General features: G+C 33.8%; 1 protein-coding gene and 1 long non-coding RNA gene across 2 annotated transcripts; one reads left to right on the top strand and one right to left on the bottom strand.

Moving 5' to 3' along the window:
- The first annotated feature begins 587 nt into the window (after nt 1-587).
- On the top strand, nt 588-6,644 carry LOC115965400. Its single transcript, XR_004086050.1, has 3 exons — nt 588-5,701; nt 5,795-6,089; nt 6,189-6,644. It is a non-coding gene; the product is annotated as an uncharacterized LOC115965400 (long non-coding RNA).
- An 8,360-nt stretch (nt 6,645-15,004) lies between these two features.
- Nucleotides 15,005-19,458, bottom strand: LOC115962909 (protein MIS12 homolog). The gene is made up of 7 exons (XM_031081789.1): nt 19,141-19,458; nt 19,013-19,073; nt 18,709-18,828; nt 16,729-16,824; nt 16,494-16,632; nt 15,374-15,508; nt 15,005-15,272 (listed from the first exon to the last, which is right to left on the bottom strand). Exons 1-7 carry the CDS (start codon nt 19,275-19,277, stop codon nt 15,211-15,213), a joined length of 750 nt encoding a protein of 249 aa, XP_030937649.1. The 5' UTR covers nt 19,278-19,458; the 3' UTR covers nt 15,005-15,210.
- Between the last annotated feature and the right edge of the window lie 5,417 nt (nt 19,459-24,875).

Here is a 24,875-nt window from a genome sequence, read left to right on the forward strand (position 1 = left end):
TCAACCGTTGACGAGCTTCCAACAAAGTTTGTCAAAACCAACACCCCGCACTTTCTTGGAATAGATCAAAAGCATAAACAAATCTAAAGATTGTGACTCTTGATCATTCACTGAACAACGAAATTGTAAGTCCCAAAATATTCTCTCATTTGCGTAACCCATACTCTTAGAGACTGAAGCATCCCTTATCTACTAATATTATATAAATTTGGAAACGCCTCCTTAAGAGGACGATCCTTACACCACACATTATCCCAAAACTTTACTCGAGTATATCCTCCTTCCCACTTCTGAAACCCATAGCTTAAAAAAAAAAAAAAAAAGAAAGCATGGCTGGGGCTTTCACATTGTTGAATTATTAACAATGTCGGGTCAAAAAATTACATTTTGCCAAAAAGCATTCCCCGTAGAGTTAAAGTAATAAAGACATGTTCACCAAAAATAAAAGTAATAAAGACATTGTTGAATGATTGGCAATTCGGGGTCAAGTCAACCACGCGATAAGGTGGTCCCATGTGCAACTATGAACGCATGAACCTAATCTAATGACCAGTAGAACTGCATCTACTTAAATGTGGTATAAGAACTAAGAACTGCACAGGCTTTCACCCCACAAGCAAAAACCTCTCTTAGTTTCCTGGAGTTACTCACTTTGTCAATTTATTTCCATTGCAAAAAAGAAAATCATGGCTGCTGAACTAGTAAGAGAAGCATTTCTGTCTGCAACCCTTCAAATGTTATTTGACAGGATGGCATCTCAGGAGGTCGTGAAGTTCATCCGGGGAAGAAAAGTCCCTGCTACACTACTAACAAAGCTGAAGACATGGTGTCTTACCCTCAGCAAAGTGCTCAATGACGCAGAGGAAAAGGAAATCACAGACATAATTGTCAAAGAATGACTTGATGAGCTTAAGGATGCTGTCTATCACACAGAGGACCTTTTGGATGAGATCGCTACTGAAGCTTTGCGGTGCCAGGTGGAAGCTGATTTTGTTACCTCTACGAGTAAGGTACGCAACTTCATCTCTACTTCATTTGATCGGTCTGGGAGAAAACTAGAATCAAAGATACAAGAAGTCTTAGAGAAGCTGGAATATCTAGCTTTACAAAAAAATGTTATAGGTCTGAGAGAAGGTGTTGAAGGGAGATCTTCCCATAGAGTGCCCACAACTTCTCTGGTAGATCCAGAAACTATAATTTACGGTAGGGATGATGATGAAAAGGCAATAGTCAACTTGCTGCTCTCAAAGGATGTAGCCAGCAACAACCAGTCGGGTGTGATTCCCATTGTGGGCGTGGGTGGGGTTGGAAAGACAACCCTTGCTCGGCACATCTACAACAACCAAAAAATCATAGAACATTTCAGCCTTTTAGAGCATGGGTTTGTGTTTCAAAAGAATTTGACGTTCCTAAGATAACTAAAAAATATTCTTGAGGCCGTCAGTTCACAAATTTTGATACTATCCAAACTAAATTGAGGGACTATTTGATGGGAAAGATTTCTACTGATTCTTGATGATGTATGGAATGACAAAAGGGATGCTTGGGAGCTCTTGAATGAACCCTTTAAACGTGGAACATCGGGATGTAGAATTATCGTGACAACACGCAACGAAAGTGTTGCATTGATCACGCGCCCTATTCAAATTTTTAATCTTTATAAATTATCAGAAGAAGATTGTTGGCTATTATTTGCAAATCATGCCTTTGAAAAGGGAAAATCTAATGCATATCCAGAATTAAAAAGAATTGGTGAAGAAATCATTAAGAAGTGTGACGATCTACCATTAGCAGCAAAAGCACTTGGTTGTCTATTGCAATCTACAATAGATGTAGACTGGAATAAAATTTTGAAAAGTGAAATTTGGAGTCTGCCTATTGATGGGGTGATATTCTTCCAGCTTTGAGAATAAGTTACAATTAACTACCCTCACATTTAAAGCGATGTTTTGCATATTTTTCGATCTTCCCAAAGAATTATCTATTCACAAAGGAAGGACTTGTTCAGGGATGGATGGGAGAGGGTTTCCTGCAACAACACAACAAGAATGAAGAAATGGAAGTTATAGGCCAAAATATTTTGATAGAACTTGACTTGGAGATTATATTAAGACCAAAATATATCATAATCATGAATTTGCACTCCCACTAGGCCACTGCTACTATTACCAAAGAAACTATAATTTTTTTACCACTTTGCTAGGGGCAAAAAGGTAAACTACACTGGATTTGGATTCAAGTATTTTGGGACAATGTTTGTTTTTTTTTTTTTTTAATACAACTTTGAGATTATATTAAGACCAAAATATATCATGGATTTGCACTCCCACTACTGGTACTACTATTATTACAGTATTTCCAAAGAAGCTATAATTGTTTTGACCATATTGCTAGGACAAAAAGGTAAACTATGCCGGATTTGGACTTTTCAAGTTTGGGAAAGAAAATTTTTTTTAAGTAATTTAATAGTAGAAAGAGAAGATATTTGAATTATGTACCGGATGAACTAAAGGATGTATCGGGACAGCTTTCTTGTATGTGTTATTTGATGTATATGATAAACTTTTCTTTCAAATTTGTATGAAGTTTTTTGCTATTCATGTGTAGTTAGTAGTTACTACTTACTGCATGGCTCATTATCTTTTATGTTTGAATTAAAAGAGTCTTAAGTTTATTATATCACAAAAAAAAAAATAATAATAATAATTGTTGGAATTAGAGATGTTCATCACTTGAGTGCATTTAGATTGAGGAAGGAGGATCAATTTGCCAATCAACATGTGTCTTATCGGGTTTGAAATTGCACAATATATCAAACATACTAATAGAAAAGGATTAGCTTATTAACTGTTTTTTTTTTTTTTTTTTTTTTTTTTTACTTAGAGTTTGCAACCATCAATTTCAAGACTTTAAAAGACCTAAACAAATAATCTGGCAATCACTCAAAACTCACAACACAATGGAATGATGAAGCAAAAAAATGAGAAAAACTCAAACAAATACTTTAATGATAGTTCACAACAATAATTTAGCTCGATGGCAATAACTATGTAAAAAATAATAGATTTTTTGGCGACAAGTCTAAATTTATAGATGGTCATGAAATTTAGGGTATATTTAACCCTATTTTTATTAAATAGATTTTTGAAACTAGCCATGGCCTTTCAAGTCAAATTGGGCCAATCAACACGTTTTATGTTTTTGTTTCATCTTGTCTTTTAACGGTCCGTTAAATAATTTGTTGTTCTTAGAGTCTGTTTAGATACTGTTTATTTTGCTAAAAACTGGAAACACTGTAACAAAATAATTTTTAAATGTGTGAATAGTGCCGTGAGACCCATTTTTAATAAAAAATTTGCTGAAAAAAGATGTTTGTGAGTCCCGTAAACAGTGCAAAGGACCCACTGGTGTGACATAAAGTCACAGAAACATGCTTCTCCCAAAAAAAAAAAAAAAAAAAAGTTGCAACGCAGACGCAAGACGCAAGACGCAGACGCAATCCAAACCTGTACTTAGTGTCCAAGTTTATTAGGTGTGCAATATTTTGTTATTTTAAAACTTAACAATATTGTATACCTTAATTGCTTTTGACATACTAGTAGTGTCTCCTACTACCCAATTGTGTAGGATGATTTTGGGCCAACCCTAGAAGTCAATAATTATAAAAGAATAATTACATAGAATTTATTTGGTAATAAAACATCATTTTTTTCTACTGTAACTCAACAAATTAGAAAATAACTCAATTCAAACGTACAATATTTTAACAATAGTGGAAGTTTTTGAAAATGGTTCATAGGTATGAAGAAAATATACTTTTTTATGAGAGTAAATGTGCTAATTTTCTATACATTGATGCCTTAGAATTTTCATAGTTGAAGACTTATTTTTCTATTTTGTTTTTAGCAACCCTAGCCTATGGAAAATTATTGTATAGTCAAAGACTATAAAATAATAGCCATAGTTTATGGAAAATTATTGTATAGTCCCGGACAATACTCCTTTATTCACACGATTTTGTTAATGATAAATAAAAAAATTTATGTTAATAGTAAATACATATATTAGAAGTAATTAAAACTTGTTAATTAATTTTGTTGTGAAATTGTTGTGTAAACATGACCCTATTTTAATTACCTTTTTTGTCTTTACTGTCATTGCCAAAAATTTGAGAAAACCATACACTACACCATTTTTGTGTGAGCTAACCAAAGAACATCCTAAAGTGACATGTGGTCTGTCACCATTACCCTGCTAATATTTGTCTTTCACATCTTATAAAAATATCACCACTAGCTCTAGTAGAGCTACACAGCCTACATTACACTACTAATAACAAACCTTCACACTCACACTCACACATTTCATGTTTCATGTTTGTGTTCCATCTTATCTTTTAACAATCCATTAAATAAATTTAGCTTTGTTGTTCTTAGTGTCCAAGTTTATTAGGTGTGCAATATTTTCTTATTATTAAACTTAACATTATTGTATACCTTAATTGCTCTTGACATAAAGGTAGTGTTGATATTCTTTTAGCTCCATAATTTTTCCCTAGTATGAAGGAGATGAATTGCCTATAAGTTAATCACCAATAAACTCCTAGTACCCAATTGTGGAGGATGATTTTAAGCCAACCCTAAAAGTCAATAATTATAAAAATTAAAAAAATAGTTACATAGAATTTATATTGTATTAAAACCTCTCTTTTTTTCTAGTGTAACTCAACAAATTAGAAAATAAGTCAATTCAAACATACAATAATTTCGCAATTGTGGAAACTTTTGAGAATGGTTATGATGAAAATAGACTCTCTTTTTTTTAATGGGAGAAAATGGGCTGATTTTCTATACATTTGATGCCTTAGAATTTTCATAGTTGAAGACTTTATTTTTCACCAGTCTATATTGTTTTTTTTGCATTCTTTGAACTTATTATTTTACATTTTACTTTTCTATGAAAGATAATTGACGTTTTCAGGTAATGTCTTGATATGTCTAAATTCTCTAATTTCTTTTTTTTTTCCTTTGTATGTGTCTTAGGAGATGCTAGGTCTGCCACATCCTTGAAAGATATTAGCATAAAAACTATTTACTCGGAATTCATGAGTTAGCTTTTTTTTAACCTAAAAAAAATTATGTTAGGTTGTTAAATTAATAGATTGGAATTATCACAATAGATTGCGTTGTGCCCTTGTGAGCCTCACGGACGCACACAAGGGAACTCCAACATTGAAGGAGGTGAAAATTGGAATTATCACAATTTTCATATCTTTCACGGACCCACCAACAATGGTATCAGGTTTGAAGTCCCACTCCTCTTTTCTCTGCACCTAGAGGTAATAAATGCGCACTAAAGACCCTCTAGGCTTAGCACAACATTTCGCCCTCAAATTGCTGTTGATTGTTTTTTTTTTTTTCTTTTTTTCTTTATTTGTCATTGCCAATTTTTGGGAGTACTATACCAACAATGCCTAGAGTGACACGTGTTATGTCTCTTCACGTCCTTATTTCATATTAGCTCTGGTTCTATATATGGCCTCCACTACACTCATACACTCACACTCTTACACTCTTTGATTGTCATTCTCTTGCTCCCTCTCTCTACTATTGGTCTTTTTTTTATTTCAAAATCTTCACCCTCACCATGACCCGCCTAGGAAGGATGGCCAAAGCTTGGAATATCTTGAACAAGAACGAAGGTATTATAAATCATATTCTTCTTCTTCTCTTCTTTATCAAATTTTTTTTTTGGTTGGTTTTTTACTAAGTTTTGTTTTTTCTTTTTAAAACAGGTTGGGACTTCACCGAGTGCAGGATGAAGTTGAAAAAATTTCTTTATGGAAATAAATATCAAACTCATGGTATTTTTAAAAATTTGTTTTTTCCTTCTTGTTACTAATTTTTTTCGTTTTGCTTTATTTCTTTTTTGTATAGAGTGTCTTGCCAAAAGTATAGAAAAAAAGGTCAAAAAATTCTTGTCTGGAAAGAAATATATGGGAAAAGTTCAAGGGACTGACGTTTCTTCTAGGGTGGCGAAGGTGGATGCTAGTTCAGGAGATCATCAAGAAGATGCAAAGAAGAAAAAGGGTAAACTAGTGAATCAGTTCTTTTTTGTAGTTGTTATTTTGGCTTTGTTTGGAAACATTTTGGTTTTATATTTGCAATGTGTACTGGTTTTTTTTGTAGGCACAGGGGTCATGCCATTACTTTCCAACGTCATGGTTGTTGAAGGTGCTGTCGAGATCGACTTAAAAGGAGTCGGGAAGATTGTGAGTGTCCATGATAAGAGCCTGACGGCTGGCACTGCAAAGATTGGTAGCTCAATGCTTGGCTTGGATGGCATTGAGACCATGGAAAACGTGAAACAAATTTATCAAAAGTGCAAAAGTTAGAGGGTAAGATGGATGCTGGATTTCAAAGAATGGACCACAAAATAGAGGAGGAGTTTAGAAGATTGGAGCTTTTGATCAAAAGCAAATGTGGAGGAGTAATTATTCAATTTATAATTATTATAGGTCAATCATTTTTTTTTTTTTTTTTAGTATTAGTAGTTAATTATGTTTATTAGTATTTTTAGGTTCTTCAATTTGTTGTCTAGTTTTGGTGTTTGTCTTGTTCCTGTATCTTACCAAATTATTCTTTCCAAACAATTACTTTTTGACATTTTTTTTATACTTATTCTACAAAACATTCTATAAAAAAAAATGAAAAAATGTAGTAACAGGAAGGAAAAAAAAAATTATACCATAGGTTTGATATTTCTCCCCATAGATAAACTTTTTCAGCTTCATATAAAGATTTCATAATTTGTACTGGAAAAAAAGAAAAAAAGAAAAAAAAAAAACTATTGTTCAAGACTATAGTTCGGAACTATACTTAGGACTATACTTATAAGTATAGTTCGAGTCAATTGTAATTATTATAGGTCAATCATTTTTTTCTTTAGTATTAGTAGTTAATTATGTTTATTCATTTTTTTAGATTCTTCAATTTGTTGTCTAGTTTTGGTTTGTCTTGTTCCTGTTTCTTACTAGATTATTCTTTCCAAACAATAACTTTTTGACATTTTTTTTCTACTTATTCTACAGAACATTCTATAAATAAAAAAATAAAAAATAAAATGAATGAAAAAATGTAGTAACAGGAAGGAAAAAAAAAATTATACCATAGGTTTGATATTTCTCCACGTAGAGAAACTTTTTCAGCTTCATATAAAGATTTCATAATTTGTACTAGAAAAAAAACTATTGTTCATGAGTATAGTTCGGAACTATACTTAGGACTATACTTATAAGTATAGTTCGAGACTATACAATAACGGCTCTTCAAAAGATAGTCATTGGAAGTAAAAAATTGATGGAATTTGTTTTAATCTTGAAACGTAGGCTTTTAAGCAATTGCAGTAGAATATTCTATATGGTTTTAAATGCCACTATTGATTGTTTTGATGGGCAAATTGGGCAAAGTTTACACAAAAGTGAGATTTCTTGAACAAGAGGTTGTGCAAGCAAATACTAAAATAGAGAGGGTCACCACCAAGAAGCTAGATGATGTTATTTCATCTCAAAAGAGCTTTTCAGACAAATCCGGATTGGGATATACCGGAGAAAGTAGCTCATCTGGAAATGTCACTAAAGAAGTGAAGTTTATAAAGGCCAAAGAATCAGCCGATGTTGGTCCTACTGCTAAGAAGCCCAAAATTGAGGAGAAGAGAAATGTGGGGAACGAACGGTTGCTGAATACCAGTAATCAATCTGTGGGTAGGTCTGAATCTCGTGCCAAGTCACGCCCACGACCACAAAGAGGTCTTAGAGCAACTTATGTGTGTCATTATTGCGGACTTCAAGGGCATACTCAACCAAATTGCCAAAAGCTGAGAGCAAAAAATAGTGCAACTTCTCAAAGGTCAAGAGGACTTAAAAATGATAGAAGAAATTGGGCAGGTGAACAATCTAGAGATCAGAATGGTGATCCCGGAATGATGAACGTGATGAAGATGATTGGTGCATTCACCAACTGCTTGGAAAGCTTCTCACGAAGGTTTGAAAGCCCTAACTCCCGTACCCAATCCTATAAGGAAATCACCCCAAACGCAAGTGACGTGTGGGTGAAAAAGGGTACTCATGCATTTCGGACAGCTCACCATTCAGTGTTTCTATCTCACATTTGGCCTCCCTATATCGGATTAGGAGACTTTTGTAGTCCTCCTCTGCCTTCTTCATTTTTCTCACAGTAGCCTTGGCCACCCTTGTGTACTCACCCGACTTCTCCAGGAATGAGTTATAATTCTCTTGAAGATTGGTTGTGCTTTCATCTTCTTCAGTATCTGACTCTTCAACAATTCCCAGTGATTCTTCATCACTATGTTCTCCAAGGTCTCGTACAAGCAGATTCAACTCGTCTGAAGACTCAACATGAACTCTTCCTAAATTAATATGAGATTAAATTATATAAGGTTGTGGTGTAAAACCTATGTTTTATTCTTCTAATTCCAACATGTCATATCAGCTTATCATATATTTAAGAATAGAGATTAAATTCAATAAGGACAGAATGTAAAACCTCTTATTTACACCATCTAATAAACAAATGTCACATTAGCTTTTTAAAATAGGGCATCAAGGACTAATACATCTAGTAACACCTGATTAAAGCCCCAAAACCCCATTCATCGTCTCTGTCAGACCCATTCTTTAACCACAAAAACCATTGGCCATGGTTGAGCAACCTTTGCTCACTACTGTCGTCGCTCACCAGTGATCACCATCATTGATCTCTTGTCCATACCGGTTTTGTCTCTCTCTCCTCTTCTCTGTTCCCATGACAGTGAATCTCACCTTATATGAATGAACCTCAAATCTTTAGTGTGATTGTTCAAACATGGGCTTTACACCACAATAGGTTTTCTTTAATTAATTATTTAAGTAGAAGAAGAAAATTTGAGTTTCAGATTCATATTTGGAGTGATTGGTATGAATCTCAAATCTCAATGTATCTTAGTGTGATTGGGTATGATTTCGTATTTGGAGTATTGTTAATCTAAGTTTTCCTCTTTATTTCATTTGTTTATTACAGATTACTTAGAAGACTTCCATGGAAGTCTTGGACAAAAACATTTTATTTGAGTTTTGTCATATAAAAACACATTTTAGTCTCCGTAGGTTTCAGGCGACTTCTCCAGTTCGGCGAGGTAGTGTGTTCAAACTTCACACAGCAATAGGTTTTCTTTTTTATTTGCTTTTTTTTTTTAAGTAAATAATGAATTATACTGGTTTTTAATGGGTTGTCCGGTGAGATAGTACGGCGGCAAATGGAGGTCCAGCGAGGATTGTGGCTGGAGACGCAGGAGCTGAGGAAGGACTAAGATTTTAGGGAAAACATGAAATAGAGTTTTTTTTTTTTTTTTTTTTTTGAGATGTTATTTGGTGTATTAGGATGTATCGATTTTACAATAAATTTAAGTAAAAATATGATGTGACATGTCCTTATTGGCTGGTTTGAACCAAAGGACTTACATCCCGTCCTTATTGAATTTAATCTCTTAAGAATAAGCACAATAACACCCAATCAATTCTAATACTCATATATAAAACCAACCAAATTGGGATTTTATTGAGATATTATTAGATGCGATAAGATGTACTAAATTTTAAGTAAAATGATAATATGACAATCTCTTATTAGATGGTGTAAAACATGAGTTTTATATCTCATCCTTACCAAATTCGAACTCAATTAATAATGGCTTATAAGTAATGTGAAGTGTCATATATTTTAGTAGCATTGATCAATGGATCATCGTTATAACAAGAATCAGAGTTTGAATCTCCAAACCATTGCGTAAAAAGACTTGTAGGTAATGATGACAACTAACATCTAATCATATAATTTCTGAATCAATATTATAGTCTAATTTTCTTTTTCTTTTTCTTTCTTTTTGGGGGGGGTGGGGGTGTTGTTAGGAATAAGGATATTTGTTAAATGTTGTAAGTCCCTTTTCAAGACTCACTTGGTCATGCAATACATATCCATATCATGTGAAAATTTTATACCATATATGTCTTTTAAAGCAACCCTAATTGCGAATTTTAAGACATTAAGTAAAATGGAGATGTAGTCAATTTTTAAGAGGGTGTATCAAACCCACTAGTTCGACAAAATTGACCCAAACCAATGCCTCAGGTTGGTTATCATGGGTTGATGGGTTGGATTGGATTTGAATTTTATTTTGAACCTTGGGTTGGGTTGGTCGGGTTTAGGTTAATAGTTTTTTCAACCCATTTGACCCAGCTCAACCCCTTATTTATATAAGTTTATTTATTACTCCTATTTTAATATTTTAGTTTGAATGATTTTGGAATTTTGAGAACTAGTTTGGATGAACTTGGGAATTTGGAATATAATTTAAATATATTATATGAATTATAAAATTTAATGAAAAAAAGTGTTTAAATAATTAATGAAAACTCAATTTTTTACAAGATATAAACACATGTATGTACAATCTACTAACCCAAGCCAACCAAACCAGACCCATGTGGGTTGGGTTGGGTTCTATACATGTGATGGGTTTGTAAGATTGGGAATTTTCAATCTGACAAGGTCAAGTTGGGTTGAAAAACCTCTTCAACCTGATCCATGCACATCCTTAGTCAATTTCACGATGAATGTTTTATTTTCAAGATCGATAAAATTTTAAATTTATAATATTTAGTATAAACCATGAAATAAATTGTTTATAAATGCTTCCTAATTTTCACTAAAAGAGAGGTAATTCTCATTTGATTTAATCTTGGCGAGATTGATGCAATTTTCCCTTTTAATTTTCTTAAATTATAAATTAATGACCATCTTAGAATCTAATCAAAACCAAATAGCTGCCAAAATTGTAATGCACACAGCACATTCAACTCCTAGCTAATTGAATCATTCTATATTGCAACACTTGTGTTGTCTTAAACTATATTTGTTTAGGGGTAAGACTTAGGTATAGTACTTAGGTGTTGTTCTTTAGATTCCCCTCTTAAGATTCTACAATTTGGATTTTTTATCATGAGAAGGAAGTGTATTTTTTAGTTAAGTAGCCACATGGCTGAATCTTAAGAGAGGAACCTAAAAAACAGCACCTAAGGTATTATACCTAAGTTTTGTCATTTGTTTTAACATTAGAATGAGTCGTTTTTCAAAAATTATTTTTTAAAAAACTCTCTCATTTTTCTATATTTTTTAGTGACTTCAACATGAGATAAAATTGCTTTCAATAGTTTTCATATTGTGCCTCTTAACTTCTTTTATTTAGTGTGACGTGAGATAGAGTTTTATAAAATAATTTAGTGAAAAAAAATCTTTAAAAAATAAGTTATATTTTTAATAATATTTTCTATTGACCAAAAATAGTTTTTTTTTTCTTTTTTAAGTTAGCAAACACAAGAAAATGCACACAAAAAAACCCTACTTTCACAAAAAGGTTTTTTTTATCGAAACAGACATAGTGTAATTTAAAAATCTCATGTGAGTTCTTGTTAACTCAACTGGTAAAATCTCTTTTCGTCAAATAAGAAATCTAGGGTTTTAATACTACTTATACTAAAAACCAATTGGTGTTTTAGCTTGATGATAAAAGCAATTATCACAGAATGAATGTCATAGATTTAAATTATATTGTATCTATAAAAAAATCTCATTAAATATATAAGACTTTTATCAACAATTAATAAAGTTAGGGACATAACAAAAATTAACTATAATATCACAACATTCTTAACTTAGCCTACCACTCCAAACATGGGTCTACTGAAATTTCTAATTTAATTTTTTTTTTCTTTTTAATGATGTGGTTGTCTTTATTTATTTTTTTTTAAACATCAATAATTAGGAGTAGGAGTAGGAGTGGGGGTGGGGGGGGGGGGGCATGGCCCCCCTTGACTTTTCAAAATCCTTTGTAGAGTAATGATATAGGCACAAACTATTTTACAACATTTTTACAAAATATTGATATAATCAACTTCTTATTGGTTTTCATCTAGGCCCACAATTAATATCGCTTTTTCATTTACCAATAATCACTTACCACATCAGTAATTTGTAAAAAAAATTTAAAAGAGTTTGTATCTCTATCATTATTCTTTACTAAAATCATGTAATCCATTTATTTAGATGACTAATGTGCATAAGCATAATCTTTGTTTCTTCTAATTCCTCTTATGCCATAAATAATTCATTAATTCAAAGTGTATTTAATGTGTTTCATAAAAATAAAAAATTATATATTATTAATGCACTTTTTCCCCTAATTACTCTTATTCCATTATAGGATATCTTAGGAATATATAAGTAAATATTTTTAATACAAATTTAAAAAAAAAATCATTTAGAAAATAGAGGTATGGACATTATTTGTTTTCCTTTTTTGAAGAAACAATAAATGTTGATTTCAAGGGTTTTTTTTTTTTTTTTTTTAAGAAAAATGTTGATTTCTTAGTTGAGAGTTAAAAATCTTTTTAATTTTTATTAATGTCATATATATGTACTTTTTTATATATAAGAAAATAGTATATGTTAAATCATGTTAAAAACATATTTTCTATGCGTGTGTGTAGGTTATTCTTTGCCCCAGAAGAAATTTTTTGGCTCCATCAGTAAGTGGGGTGATTTGAATCTTAGATGCTACTGTTAGAAATTCCAAGAACTTCTAACTAATTGAGCTACAAGACTCTTGGCAATAACGCAACAAGTTAATTTGGGAAAGTTATGAAATTATTGTGTCATTAACATGACTTTCTAATTTCTTTTATTTCATTATTTTAATTTTTTTAACTTGCTAAATTTGATAAATGTCCAGCTTAGAGTCTAGTCAAATTTAAATACCTGCCAAAATTATATCACACATTAAAATCCATTCCAATTGAAGCATTCTGCCTTGCAAAACTGAAAGATTTAAATAGAGAATTAGTTGATCTTCTTAAATCAACAAAGCCACTGTAAGCTCTCCAATTGTAAATGTTTTCTTCCCATTAGAGTATTTTCCATAATGCAATTACTTATATCTACTTTCTACTTTACATTGAGTCTCTTTGTTTTCCTAATTGTGTCCAAGGCACAAACCAACATTACAAAGACCATCATAGTTGATCAGTCAGGCAAAGGAAATTTTATCCATGTGCAACAAGCCATTGATTCAATCCCACCAAATAATCAAGAATGGACAATTATTCATCTTAAACCCGATGTTTACAAGTAAGCATTAGTGTATTAGTATAAGCATAACCCCATTTTTCATTTATAAGTTATCCAATCAATTTCAATCACTATTTTTTTTTTTTTTTTTCTTTTAATGTCTAGTGAAAAAATTGAAATCTCTGAGGAGAGAATAGAATGATGACTGTGATCCAATGGGGTGATTTTGGGAGCTCGTTGGAAAGTTCTACTTTCAAGTTGTTAGCAGATAAACATTGATCCTACAAATCCAACATTGCCAAAGCTTATTCTATGAAGTTCTTTTTTTTTCTTTTTTTCTTTTTTTTTTTTCAAATAGGCAAAACCATGCTTACAAATGTTGTAAGTCTTATAACCATAAATATCTTCTTATATCAAGAAGTTAACAAACGAAATTGACGTGAAATTATTCATTCTTATGGGAAGAGTCTTCCCTTTTCTCACCGGTGTGTGGGCCTCGCCATGAGTCCCACATAGGGACACTTATTGTTAGAGCAAGGAGAAGCCTTCCATAGGAGTAAATAATGTCTCGAGATTGATAGCTTGTTTGATAACGACTACCTTCCTCATGTCATTAAAAGTGATAAAGTTGCTGCTAATTGGGATAAGATAAATAAAACCACGATTCATGAATTTAACATAAGAAAAAAGACAAAACTTAGGTACAGTACTTAAGTGTTGTTTCTTAAATTTTTCTCTTAAAATTTAGTCATGTGAGTTGTTTCTCATGGGATGGAAGTACATTTTTAATTAAGTACAACCACAAAACTGAATCTTAAGAAAGAAACTTCAAGAACAGCACCTAAGTACTATACCTAAGTTTTGCCCTAAAAAAATGTGACCTATATGGCAAAATAACTAATATATATAACAAATAAAAAATAAAAAATAAAAATAAAAAAACTAATAAGGTATATATTAGTTTCCCTAGCATATAAAGAATAGAACTGATTATTTTATTTTCCTTTAACAAAATCAATTATACTATTTTAATGGCCATGTCAGCATTTAGCTTGTCAGCATTATACTCTATTTGCCACGTAGGATATTTATGTTAAGTGAGTAACGGTAGGAACTAAAATGGAACACATTTTTCATTCAGGGGCTAAAAGCGGTAAAATGAAAATGTAGACACCAAAATAAATAAATAAAAGTCCAAAATATAGGGACCAAAAATGCACTTATGCCTTCAATGAAAGGTAGAAGCTATTGCCACTAATATTCAAGCTTGGGGCAGTAGAGTCTGCAATTCCGGACCAAAAACTACTAATTATAAGATGGCATGAAACCCCGAGTCAGGTCCAACCTAAAGATGGCTGACTTTAAGTTTACTCATCCATGTCAAGAGGCCGTGGATCTTCTTCATGGACCTGATTCTATTGGTTCAGAAAATCCACGTATCCAATCTTGAAGCCCAACATAAGTTCCGAACCAATAGAATCAGGTCCATGATGAACTTCCTGATTCTATTGGTTCCTCGTCATTATACTAATCAGTGTATGTAACTTGACCTTATTATCAGAATGTAAACCATATACTAAAATTTTGAAGTTTCTCACCAAACAGAAGGTAAAGGAACAAGCTAGTGGCCAGTGTCATATAGTATACGAACTGCTAATGTCTTCAATAATGGACATACCATTTACCATAAGTAAACACCCAATCATTATTTGGTGTAAAATTTTCCCTTTTTTGGCAAAAAAAAAAAAAAAAAAATGGAGGTGTGGGGAGGATTTTGGGTGGCCGAACATTAGACCTCTGATTTTATTTTGGAGGCTCTTCAGTCATTTAATGTCTAAAGATTGCTTTATCATTAACATTGACAATCAGAAAATTAATGCATATCATTTACTTTCATGTCATAGATGACTACAACTAAACCATAATGCTAATTACAACAATCACAAAGTAGATTCAATTGATAGCATGGGAACAATATACTAAAGTTTAGCACACAACAGTCCTAATCCAAGACTCATGGAACACAAACTGCTCACAAGCTCTTCATTTCATCTAAAAATTCCTGAATTTCTTCCAAACTTGCATTAGAGAAGCCTGCAAAACAGAAGTATTTCTTAAAACATGGAAATTTGAATCCCAGAAGTAAATGATACTTGCAGCGGTACTAAAAATCATTAACTTGCTATAGATGATACCCTTGCTATCAGTCTTAGACAAATCTCTGTTAGAATTGTAAATCCTCCCCGTTTTAGTATATTCAGTCTCTTCCTTCCCTCTGGTCTTCAACTTTACCATTCGGGTACGGAGTTCTGATGCAGTTCTCTCCATCTCTGTGGAATCAATAACCATAAGAAGATTCATCTTTTAGAACTTCAGCAAAAGGAGTTAACTAAGACTGAACAATTAATTAACAAAGATTTGCAACTTATATGTATAAAATTTTTATTCGGTAGCCACCAAAATGTAAACAGCAATAAAATATAGCATATTTACAAGATCAAAAAGCTCCACACTGCAAAACCAATACAGGATACAGAAAAGGTGGTGTTTTTTTGAACCTTAGCTCTATCCCAACCAGAACGAACCCTCTATATCCTGAGCCAAGGCCCAAGGGAGAAATAAAAAGGGACACGCACAAAAGTACAGCACATATTTCTGCCCTTAACTGAAGTTCATGGGGACTTGACTACTATTATCCGAATATTTTTTCCATAAAAAGGGCAGAGGGTCAGGGGGTTAGCAGCAGCAGCAAACTCTTAGGACTCCAGCACATGATGTCTTAACCACCAGTATGGTTGGTAATGGTAACTAGAACTTCATTATAAGTTTTCAACCGGCTCTTACCATGATGTCATGGAAAAAAAAAAACTAATGAAATAGAAAAAACCATTCGCCTAACTCTGGATAAAAGTGTGAGCAGTAAAACATATCAGGAAGTTGCAAAGTGCATATAACAGAGAGCTTCTTAGAATGTGAATGGCTGGAAGATCCCCCCAAGGGTCAATGTGGCAATTGGTTGATTATCAAGCCTCTTATATTTGTACGGACTAGACTTCAAAAGAAGCATGAATGTGGAGATGATATTGCAGAGACTAAGGTCATTCTCATTGAACAACTAAACTCTAGGTTTGTCAATGTAAATTACTAAGAAAAAAAATTCATTAATGTTTTATTAACAAATAACCAATAATGCTGTAACTTGTAAGAATAAATTCATAAAACTAAAGCTGTTTTTATGTGCATGCCTAAAATTAACTTGGAATTCACAGTCATCTCAAATCAAAGAAGGCATATTTGGAAGGCTTATCTAATTACCCTGGAACAGGTCATGCATAGAGTTCTGCTCATATAATTGCAATGCCTCATTGACAACCCCAACACAATGATTACTGGAAGTAGACTGCCTTTTAAAAGCTTGGAGCTCACAGTTCAGCACGGCAGACTCCTTCCCAACCTGTACATGATATATTCATCAATAAGGAAATACAAATGGGGACAAAAAGAAAGAACAGCAAACAGAATTGCATGCAACATGCTGGAATGTTGTTACCGCAGTGAGCTTGTTCCTCAAGGTCTCCAACTGTGCATCCAGATCTGGATCGCAGAGTGCCTCTTGACCCATCAAACCATTGCCACTTGATTCATCCTAAGAAGACATTTATTTATGTTTCTTTGAGAAGACTTCATTCAATAATAGATTTAAACAAAAATTTATAGCACAGAAAAACAAAAAATTTCTTCATCATCAAGGGCACACAAAGATATAATAACAGAAAAGGATATAAATACTTACAAACATGGTTTACTGAAGACAGTTACAGACAAGTGACAACACACCATATGTACAAGTACAACAACAAATTTCTTGACACAAAATGTATCATGTGAATTGTTTTCCTTGGCGGACATCATTCTTCTTTATTTGCTCTATATATATTTGAGTGAAAATTTTGATGATAAAAAGCCTAAAATCCATAACTAAACTGAATGGATTTTTCCATGAATATGGAAAATAATATGAGGTGCAGCTGAAGAATATATTTTGCAGAGATGCAACAAGGAAAGAAAGTGTTTGGACCTCCATGTCTTTGAGTAAGTGTACCAAATAGTGGGTGGTTGCAAAATTCTGTTGGAATATGAAGCAGAAAAGTGCAACTCTATGCTAAAGAAAATTATAAACTCACAAGATGACCAAGAACTTTTCTTTTTTATTGATAGGATATATATGTAACCATTGGGTCTTAAACCCAAAACCTCACCCTCTATCAGATTATTAAGGAAGAGGAGATGTCATTTGAGCTAGATCTCACTAGCCATGGTGACCAAGAACTCATGTTCATTATCTGCAGAATTCGAAGTACATTATACCTCCCAACAGCTCTAACATACAACCAATTGGCAACACAAACTTGAGATGAACCAAGTGTGCTATGAAAATGCATAAAAACTATCTCTTAATATTAACAAGTTGAGCATCAGCAATATTTTTTTACAATCAAGTGGGAAAGAATATAGAAGTGGAATGCAAAGGAGAGACAATGCCAATGTAATATGATGTTGGAGGGACTGAAAGCGAACCGTGAACCCAAAATTACAGGGAAAGGTTGATTCTAGCACAAATGTGACGAAATCAATAATATACAAAGAGTAATTGGAAAGTGGGAGACCTTGTTGACACAGTATGACTAATTAGATGTATAAAGTAATAACTCAGATGTAGGGTCTGTTTGGATAGAACTTATTTTACTGAAACTGAAAACTGAAAAAACTATAGCAAAATAATTTTTAAATGTGTAAATAGTACCGTGGGACCCATTTTTAATGAAAAAGTTGATAAAAAGTAGAGTTTGTGGGACCCGTGAACAGTGCATTTATGCACTGTTCACAAAAGACCGGTCAACAGTTGCGGCTGAAAAAAAAAAAAAAAAAAAAAAAAAAAAGAGAAAATGCAGACGCGGCACTTAAACATGCTATCCAAACATACACGTAATTAAGTGTGAGAAATACAAAAGACTTGCAATGCAACTAATTGTTTCTTAAGAACAATATGTATGAGCATTATTCTATGGAATGCGGATCAACACAGAATGTGTATGCTATCCTTGTCTATATAATTATGGTGGTAGGCTAATATACAGATAGCTTTCATAATTTGCTAGAACAGAATGTGATTAGAAGGCGTTACTTTCATAATTAAAACAGGATGTGGTACCCTGCAACTGCAAGTAGTACTAGCCAATATCTCACTGCTAGAGAAGTTACATCAGTATATTTATGTTACAAAATGCAATAATTCAAACCCACAATCAGTCAAAATTGTTAGACTAAATGATTAAATTCACTATCTCCTATCAGCTTAAGCTATACGGAGAATCAATAATTTGATATGGTATCAGAGCAAGAGGTTAAATTTGCACATATTTGACAAATATTTTACACAAACGACAACAATAACAGCTTGCAGCATTTAAAAATATAAAAGGATAAGAAAGTAATAACCAATTCCGGCGAATCAACAGAGAAAACATACAGTTTTGGGTAAAGAAAACCCTGGAGGAACACCAAAACAGTGGCGAAGACAGTACTTCTCCCACATAGCAAGCCGCTTATCCAAAACCGACTGAACTATTTTGCGTACCCTAGCAATACCCTACACAAAAACAAAAAAACACCCAAACAACCAAATCATCAAACACTTTCCGCGCAACATAAAAGTAACAATTTTGGTTTCATTAGCAGTTCCTATTATCCATAAAATCTACCCATTTTTGTTCAATTGTTGTTGATGTTGGTAGGTGTGAATTAGGAAAACAAGATTGAAAAAGGAAAATTACCTGGGTTAGATCTTGGGATCTATCGTTGTTGGTGTCGGTGTTCAACAAAGTTGAAGCTTGTCTGATACAGATATGAATTAATTTGTTAGCGATTACTAGAGAGAGAGAGAGAGAGTTGTTGTTCTTACTTTTGAAAGAAGAGGAAAGCGTCGTCGACCAAGTCGTCAACGGTGTTTAGGGTTTCGTTGATGAAGAGTTGAGGGTTTACATTCAAGGATTCGAATACTGCCTCGCTTTCTTCACTGCCTCCTCCTTCTCCATCCATTTCTCGAAGAAGCTATTTAGTTCAGATCTCACAATGGACAATTTTCCCGCCAAAAAGATTAAAGACTAAAGACTATGGGTTCACACTTTACACAGCGGGAGCGAAAATGACAGTTGTTTTTCAAATTTGAAAATGGGGGATTAAGAAGATAAGGATTAGTAGGACTGCCTTTTTTGTCTTTTTTTTTTTTTTTTGATACAAAGGTTTGGGCCAGTGCTATTGCTAAGACAATTGAAAATTATCCAAATTAGGGTGCGTTTGTTTCGACTTCAAATGAATTCCGGAAATCAATTTCCGAAAAATGGAGCGTTTGGCTGTGACGGAAAATATTATTTTCCGGAAATGAATTTCCTGTTGACCGAAATTTGAAGCATTGACCACGGAAATGAAAATCTGCCTTCATTTTCACTTCAATTGATTTCCGTGGCTTGCAAAACGCAGAGAGAGGGAGAGAAAAAACAGAAAACACAACACGCGAGCTTGAAAGAAAGAACAAAAAAAAAACAATCTACCTCACACCTAGTGCTCCGATCCGGCGAACGATCCGACGAACGAGCGTTTGAAGTCGATTCAAACGCACCCCAAACGGCGATCGAACCTCACACCCAGAGCGCCGCGAAGATCGCGCCGTCGCGAGATCGCGCAGTTGATCGCGATCTCGCCTTCGACTGAGATCGCGAGATCGACGGCGCGATCTCACGAAGCGTCGATCGCGATCTCGCGAAGCGTCGATCGCGAGATCGCGCCGTCGCCGTTGATCGCGATCTCGTGCCGTCGCCGTCGCCGTTGATCGCGAGATCGTTGATGATTTTTTCTGGATTTGTGTTTTCCTTCTTCTTTTCCAAACACCAGAAAATATTTTCCGGAAAATTTTTTGAAATGCAACCAAACACATGGAAACATTTTCCTTTTCCGGAAATTAGCATTTCCGGAAAATATGTATTTTCCGGAAAACGATTTCCAGCAACCAAACACAGCCTTAGTTGCATTTGGAATGCATATTTTTCGCGAGGTCTTGCGTTTTGCTGAAAAATGGTGGGTCTTGTGTACTGTTTACCGCAAGAACTTTTTCAACAAAAATAATTTTAAAATTGGGTCTTACAGTATTATTCATATATTTAAAAATTATTTTACTATAGTGTTCTCAATTTTTAATAATAAGCAGTATCCAAACAGACCCTTAGTCTTTATAATGTAGTTTTCCTCTTCTAACACTAACACTATATTTGGTTGGAGTGAATTTAGAGAGGATGGAAAACATAGGGAGGAAAATGTTGAGGAAAACAATGTTTTCCACTGTTTGGAAAACTAAAGAAAATAGGAAGGAAGAAAAACCCAGGAGATTATTTTCTCTCCCAGGCCCACAAATCTCTTCGTCCCAAATCGAAAGGAAAAGCCTGGAGAGAAAATTCTCTCATAGCACTTTTACCGTATTGCCCTCTCCCACCTACCCTCATTCATGACCTTCTCACCTACCCACCTGATGACTCTTGCCCACAAACCCTTATCATTTTTTTTCCACTTCTCATCTTACCTTCACAGCACACCAACGTCTAGTAGTCCAGGTTCTCTTCTCTATTATTATTATTTTTTAAAAAAATTTCAACGTGATCTATTGTTTCTTGTCCTCATTATACTCCTCATTCATCTATTGTTCCTTGTTGATTTTTTTGTTTCGTATGACATTCAATTTTTTTTTCATTCGTTTATCTTTGAGGTGTGTAGCATATGCTAACCACCTTTTTGCTGGTTACAAAATCCTTTGCCCAATTAAATTTATTTGTACACTATTGTAATTTTTACTTTATGATAATAAAAATAATAATATAAATTTATATATATATGATGTGGTAAATTTTATATTATTTAATGAGTACAAATAAATTTATTTCTTATATATTATGTAACAAGGGTATAATAGTCAATTTATATAAATTACATTTTCCATCATTCCCTTTTTCTTTCCAACCAAACAAAAGAGTTTTCCACCTTCCCACTTTTCCACCCCTCCAACCAAACACACAAGAGGGAAAACTAAATATTTTCCATCCTCCCACTTTCCACTCCTCCAACCAAATGTAGCCTAAAACTTTACGGGGCTGTTTGGCAATGTTGTTTGAATAACAGTTTTTGTTGTTTAAGCCACTAAGTCCCCAGAACCAAGTCATAACCTTCCAATGGCAACACATGCAATCAAACCATAAAGATATGCCCTTGCAAACACACAGGAACACCCCTGCACAATCCTTGAGTTTTGATGGTATCCCCATTAGCCACCTTGACTTCAAGAATCTGTGACTCATCCACTGGAATATGAAGGTCAGGAATTACATATGCATCAATGAAATTATGAGTGATACCAGAGTCCACAAGAACCACCAATGAAACAGATTTAATCCTTCCCTTGACCCTTATTGTCCCTGGAGTAGGATTGCCAACCAAAGCATATAGAGTGATTTCAGCTTCTCCCATCTCTTCATGCCCTCTGGCAATGGTAACCCCATCTTCAATCTTAACAAATTGTTCTCCACAATCAGAATCTTGTGTCATCTCCACTCCTTCTAGCAAAAATAAGGTAGCATTCTTACATTTATGTCCAGGTGCCCACTTGTCATCACAATTATAGCAAAGCCCCTTTTTTTTTTCCTTTCTTCCATTTAAGCAACAGAAATCTTCTTAATAGGAATTTTAGTCCTAGTTTCAGCTGGGGTAGCCAGTCTAGGTAAACCAAGCAAGGAGGGCTTAACCTATTCTTGTGACCCTTTATAATTCCTCTTACATCCCAACAGGTACTCTTCTTGAATTTTGGCCAACCCAAATATTGCAATGAGAGTGGGAGGGTTCAACATCCTCATAGGCAACCTCATCTTATCCTTCAAACCACTCAAGAAGCAACTTAATTTGTGTTGTGGAGACAACCCCTTAATTCTATTAGCTAAAACCTCGAATTCCCCTTTGTATAATGCCACAGTTGAGGTTTGCCTCAACCTAGTCAGAGCCTCCATGGGATCATCGTAAGCTATAGACCCAAATCTAATTAACATGGCTTGGACCAAGGCTTCCTAATTACCAAAAACACCAACATCTTCTCCTTCTTGAAACCTGATCAAGGCTTCTCCATCCATATGGAAAGATGCCATCATCAACTTCTTAGATTCTGGTATTCTATAATACGTGAAATACTGGTTGGCTTTGTAAATCCAAGAAGTTGGTTCCTCACCACAGAATCTAGGAAAATCTAGCTTTATAGGTCTTGACAAGTTTGAAACAAGATTGTGGCAGTTACGAGCTTCAGGGATGTGTGAATTCTCAAGATTGGGTTTTGCATTATCTATTGTGCTTAGTTTCTATAATATCATAGCTAATTGTTGGCTCATTTCATTCACGGTACGAGTGTGGATGCTAGTAATCTTGTGAATTTCTTGTATGTCTTTGTTGTGGTGATTAGTGGTAGATTTCAGGGAAGCTATGATTTCATTGAGAATGGTGGTAGAACAAGTTTCAGTCATGGTGGAACTTAGAATCACAAGAAAAACCTGCTCTGATACCAATTGATAAGATCCAAGATCTTATATGGGTTTAGCTGAGTTCAAGGACAGCTAGCCTCCAAGAAAAGAGAAACGTAGAAGAAGAGTGAGAGAGAGAATAGAATAATGAGAAAAAGAAGAAGAATCAAGTATGCTATTTCTTATATCCATCATGAATATATTCGGGCTTATTTATACAACAGAATCCTCAACTAACTAACTAATCCCCTAATCAATGATTAACACTGATGATTACAATTACCATCAATGATTACAACTCACTAATCAATGCATTATCTGTATAGTAACTAACTAGCTACTCTATGACTAACAACCATGCTCCAATTGCATTAACTAACTAACTAACTACACTCCAATCATCCTAACTAACTGCTCAGCTCCCTTGGCACATCACAGTAGCACCCAGCACACCCTTAATGCACACAACTGCCTTAGTAAATTGGCCTTGTATCAATCACGCATTTTTATAACACTTTTCACTTAGACGTATTTCCACAACACTTAAATAACGTTACTAGAACAATATTACCAAATGAGCTTGATCATTTCTTGCTTTTTCCCAACTCTAAATCAGCCAAATTAATTTTGCCCTTTCCCTAAAATAAATTTCTACCAACTACCACCTTTTTGTGGAGAGAACCTTACATAGTGGCCTCTCATAAGAAAGCATATTTGTTTGGTGCTCTAAATCAACTAAAATTTGGTCAGCCAAAAGAAACTCAAACATGTTAAAATTATCCACAAAAAATAAATTAGCTCTTTCTCAAGTAATTAATATTGCTTCAATCACTAGAAAGTTTAGTTGTATTGTAATATCAAGAACTAATTTGTGCCTATCAAAAAAAAAAAAAAAACAATCTATTCCTCTCCTTCAAGACTTTCACATAAGCCCTCTTTCTCTTTGCTTAGTCCATTTTTCTTTTCTTTTTTTCTTTTTTTTTTATTTTTTTTATGAGTGAATGTTGCATCTTTTTGCTTAGACTAAAATTGGGTTAACATTTCTTTTGGATTATAGAGCACTCATTGGCATTGGGAAAAGCAAGAAATGATGCAAAGCTGTAGTCTTGGAAATGAAAAACTATAGTTTAAATTTGTTTTAGGTAGAGGACACAAGTGGCATGTAGTGTCATTTGTGTTTAAGGATCAATTTGGTTATTTTTCAATTGTTTTGGATGTGTTTGGCATTAGCTCAAACCTTAGGATAGTTGGCTGGAATTTACCATTTTCTTTTATATTTTGAGGTCACCAACTTGCGATTTCTTATTTATTTATTTTTAATTACTTTGTGATTTAATTAATTAAGGATAAATTCCATTAACTTATCCTAAGGTTTGGGTTAATGTCAATCAGGTCCATGACATTTCAAAACGGATTTATTTTCAAAATAATACCAATTTGCAAACAATTTTGTTAGGTAGCACGTTTTCAAAACTATTTAGAAAACTAACAACTCGAGTGCAAGAAACTCGATTTTGGAGTGATAAATCGAGCCCATTGAACTCGATTTCCGTGGGAGCAGCTATACAAATCGAGCTTGTAGAACTCGATTTCTCAACAAACCCACCGAACCCAACAAAATCCAGAGAATCTAGACGCAACTCCGTCAACAACAACAAACCCAACGAAATCCAGAGAATCAAAGAGAAACATCTCAGTTTTTCACTCACCTAACTCTTTCCTTCTCTCACTCACCTCCAACGAGGCAACAACACTTTGTTAAAAAACCCAACGAAATCCAAACAGAAACATCAACAATCAAGAAACCCAAAGACCCAGAGAAATATTTTGAGAGAAACATTAGCAAACCCTATTGTCACCACCTGGAGCCTTTGCCACCGCCTCCTAGAGCCTTCATCATCACCACCTGGGTTTGATCTCTCTGGTTTGTTTTTTCTGCCTTTGTAGTTTGGGTTTTTTTTTCTAACTTCGTAGTTTGGGTTTGTTCTTCGTGAGAAGAAGAACGCCGAAATCAAGTCCAAGAGACTCGATTTCTTACATTGAAAATGAAATCGAGTTTGTTGCACTCGAGATGTTAGTTTCCTAAATAGTT

The sequence above is a fragment of the Quercus lobata genome, chromosome 10 (genome assembly GCF_001633185.2).
Source record: "Quercus lobata isolate SW786 chromosome 10, ValleyOak3.0 Primary Assembly, whole genome shotgun sequence".
In the NCBI taxonomy this organism is placed as follows: Eukaryota; Viridiplantae; Streptophyta; class Magnoliopsida; order Fagales; family Fagaceae; genus Quercus; species Quercus lobata.

Coding starts and splice junctions, on each gene's coding strand:
- LOC115962909 (XM_031081789.1), bottom strand. CDS start 19,277: ATGGATGGAGAAGGAGGAGGCAGTGAAGAAAGCGAGGCAGTATTCGAA. Junction 19,074..19,140: donor GCTTTCCTCTTCTTTCAAAA/GTAAGAACAACA, acceptor TATCTGTATCAG/ACAAGCTTCAACTTTGTTGA. Junction 16,825..18,708: donor GGTTTTCTTTACCCAAAACT/GTATGTTTTCTC, acceptor ATGTCTTCTTAG/GATGAATCAAGTGGCAATGG.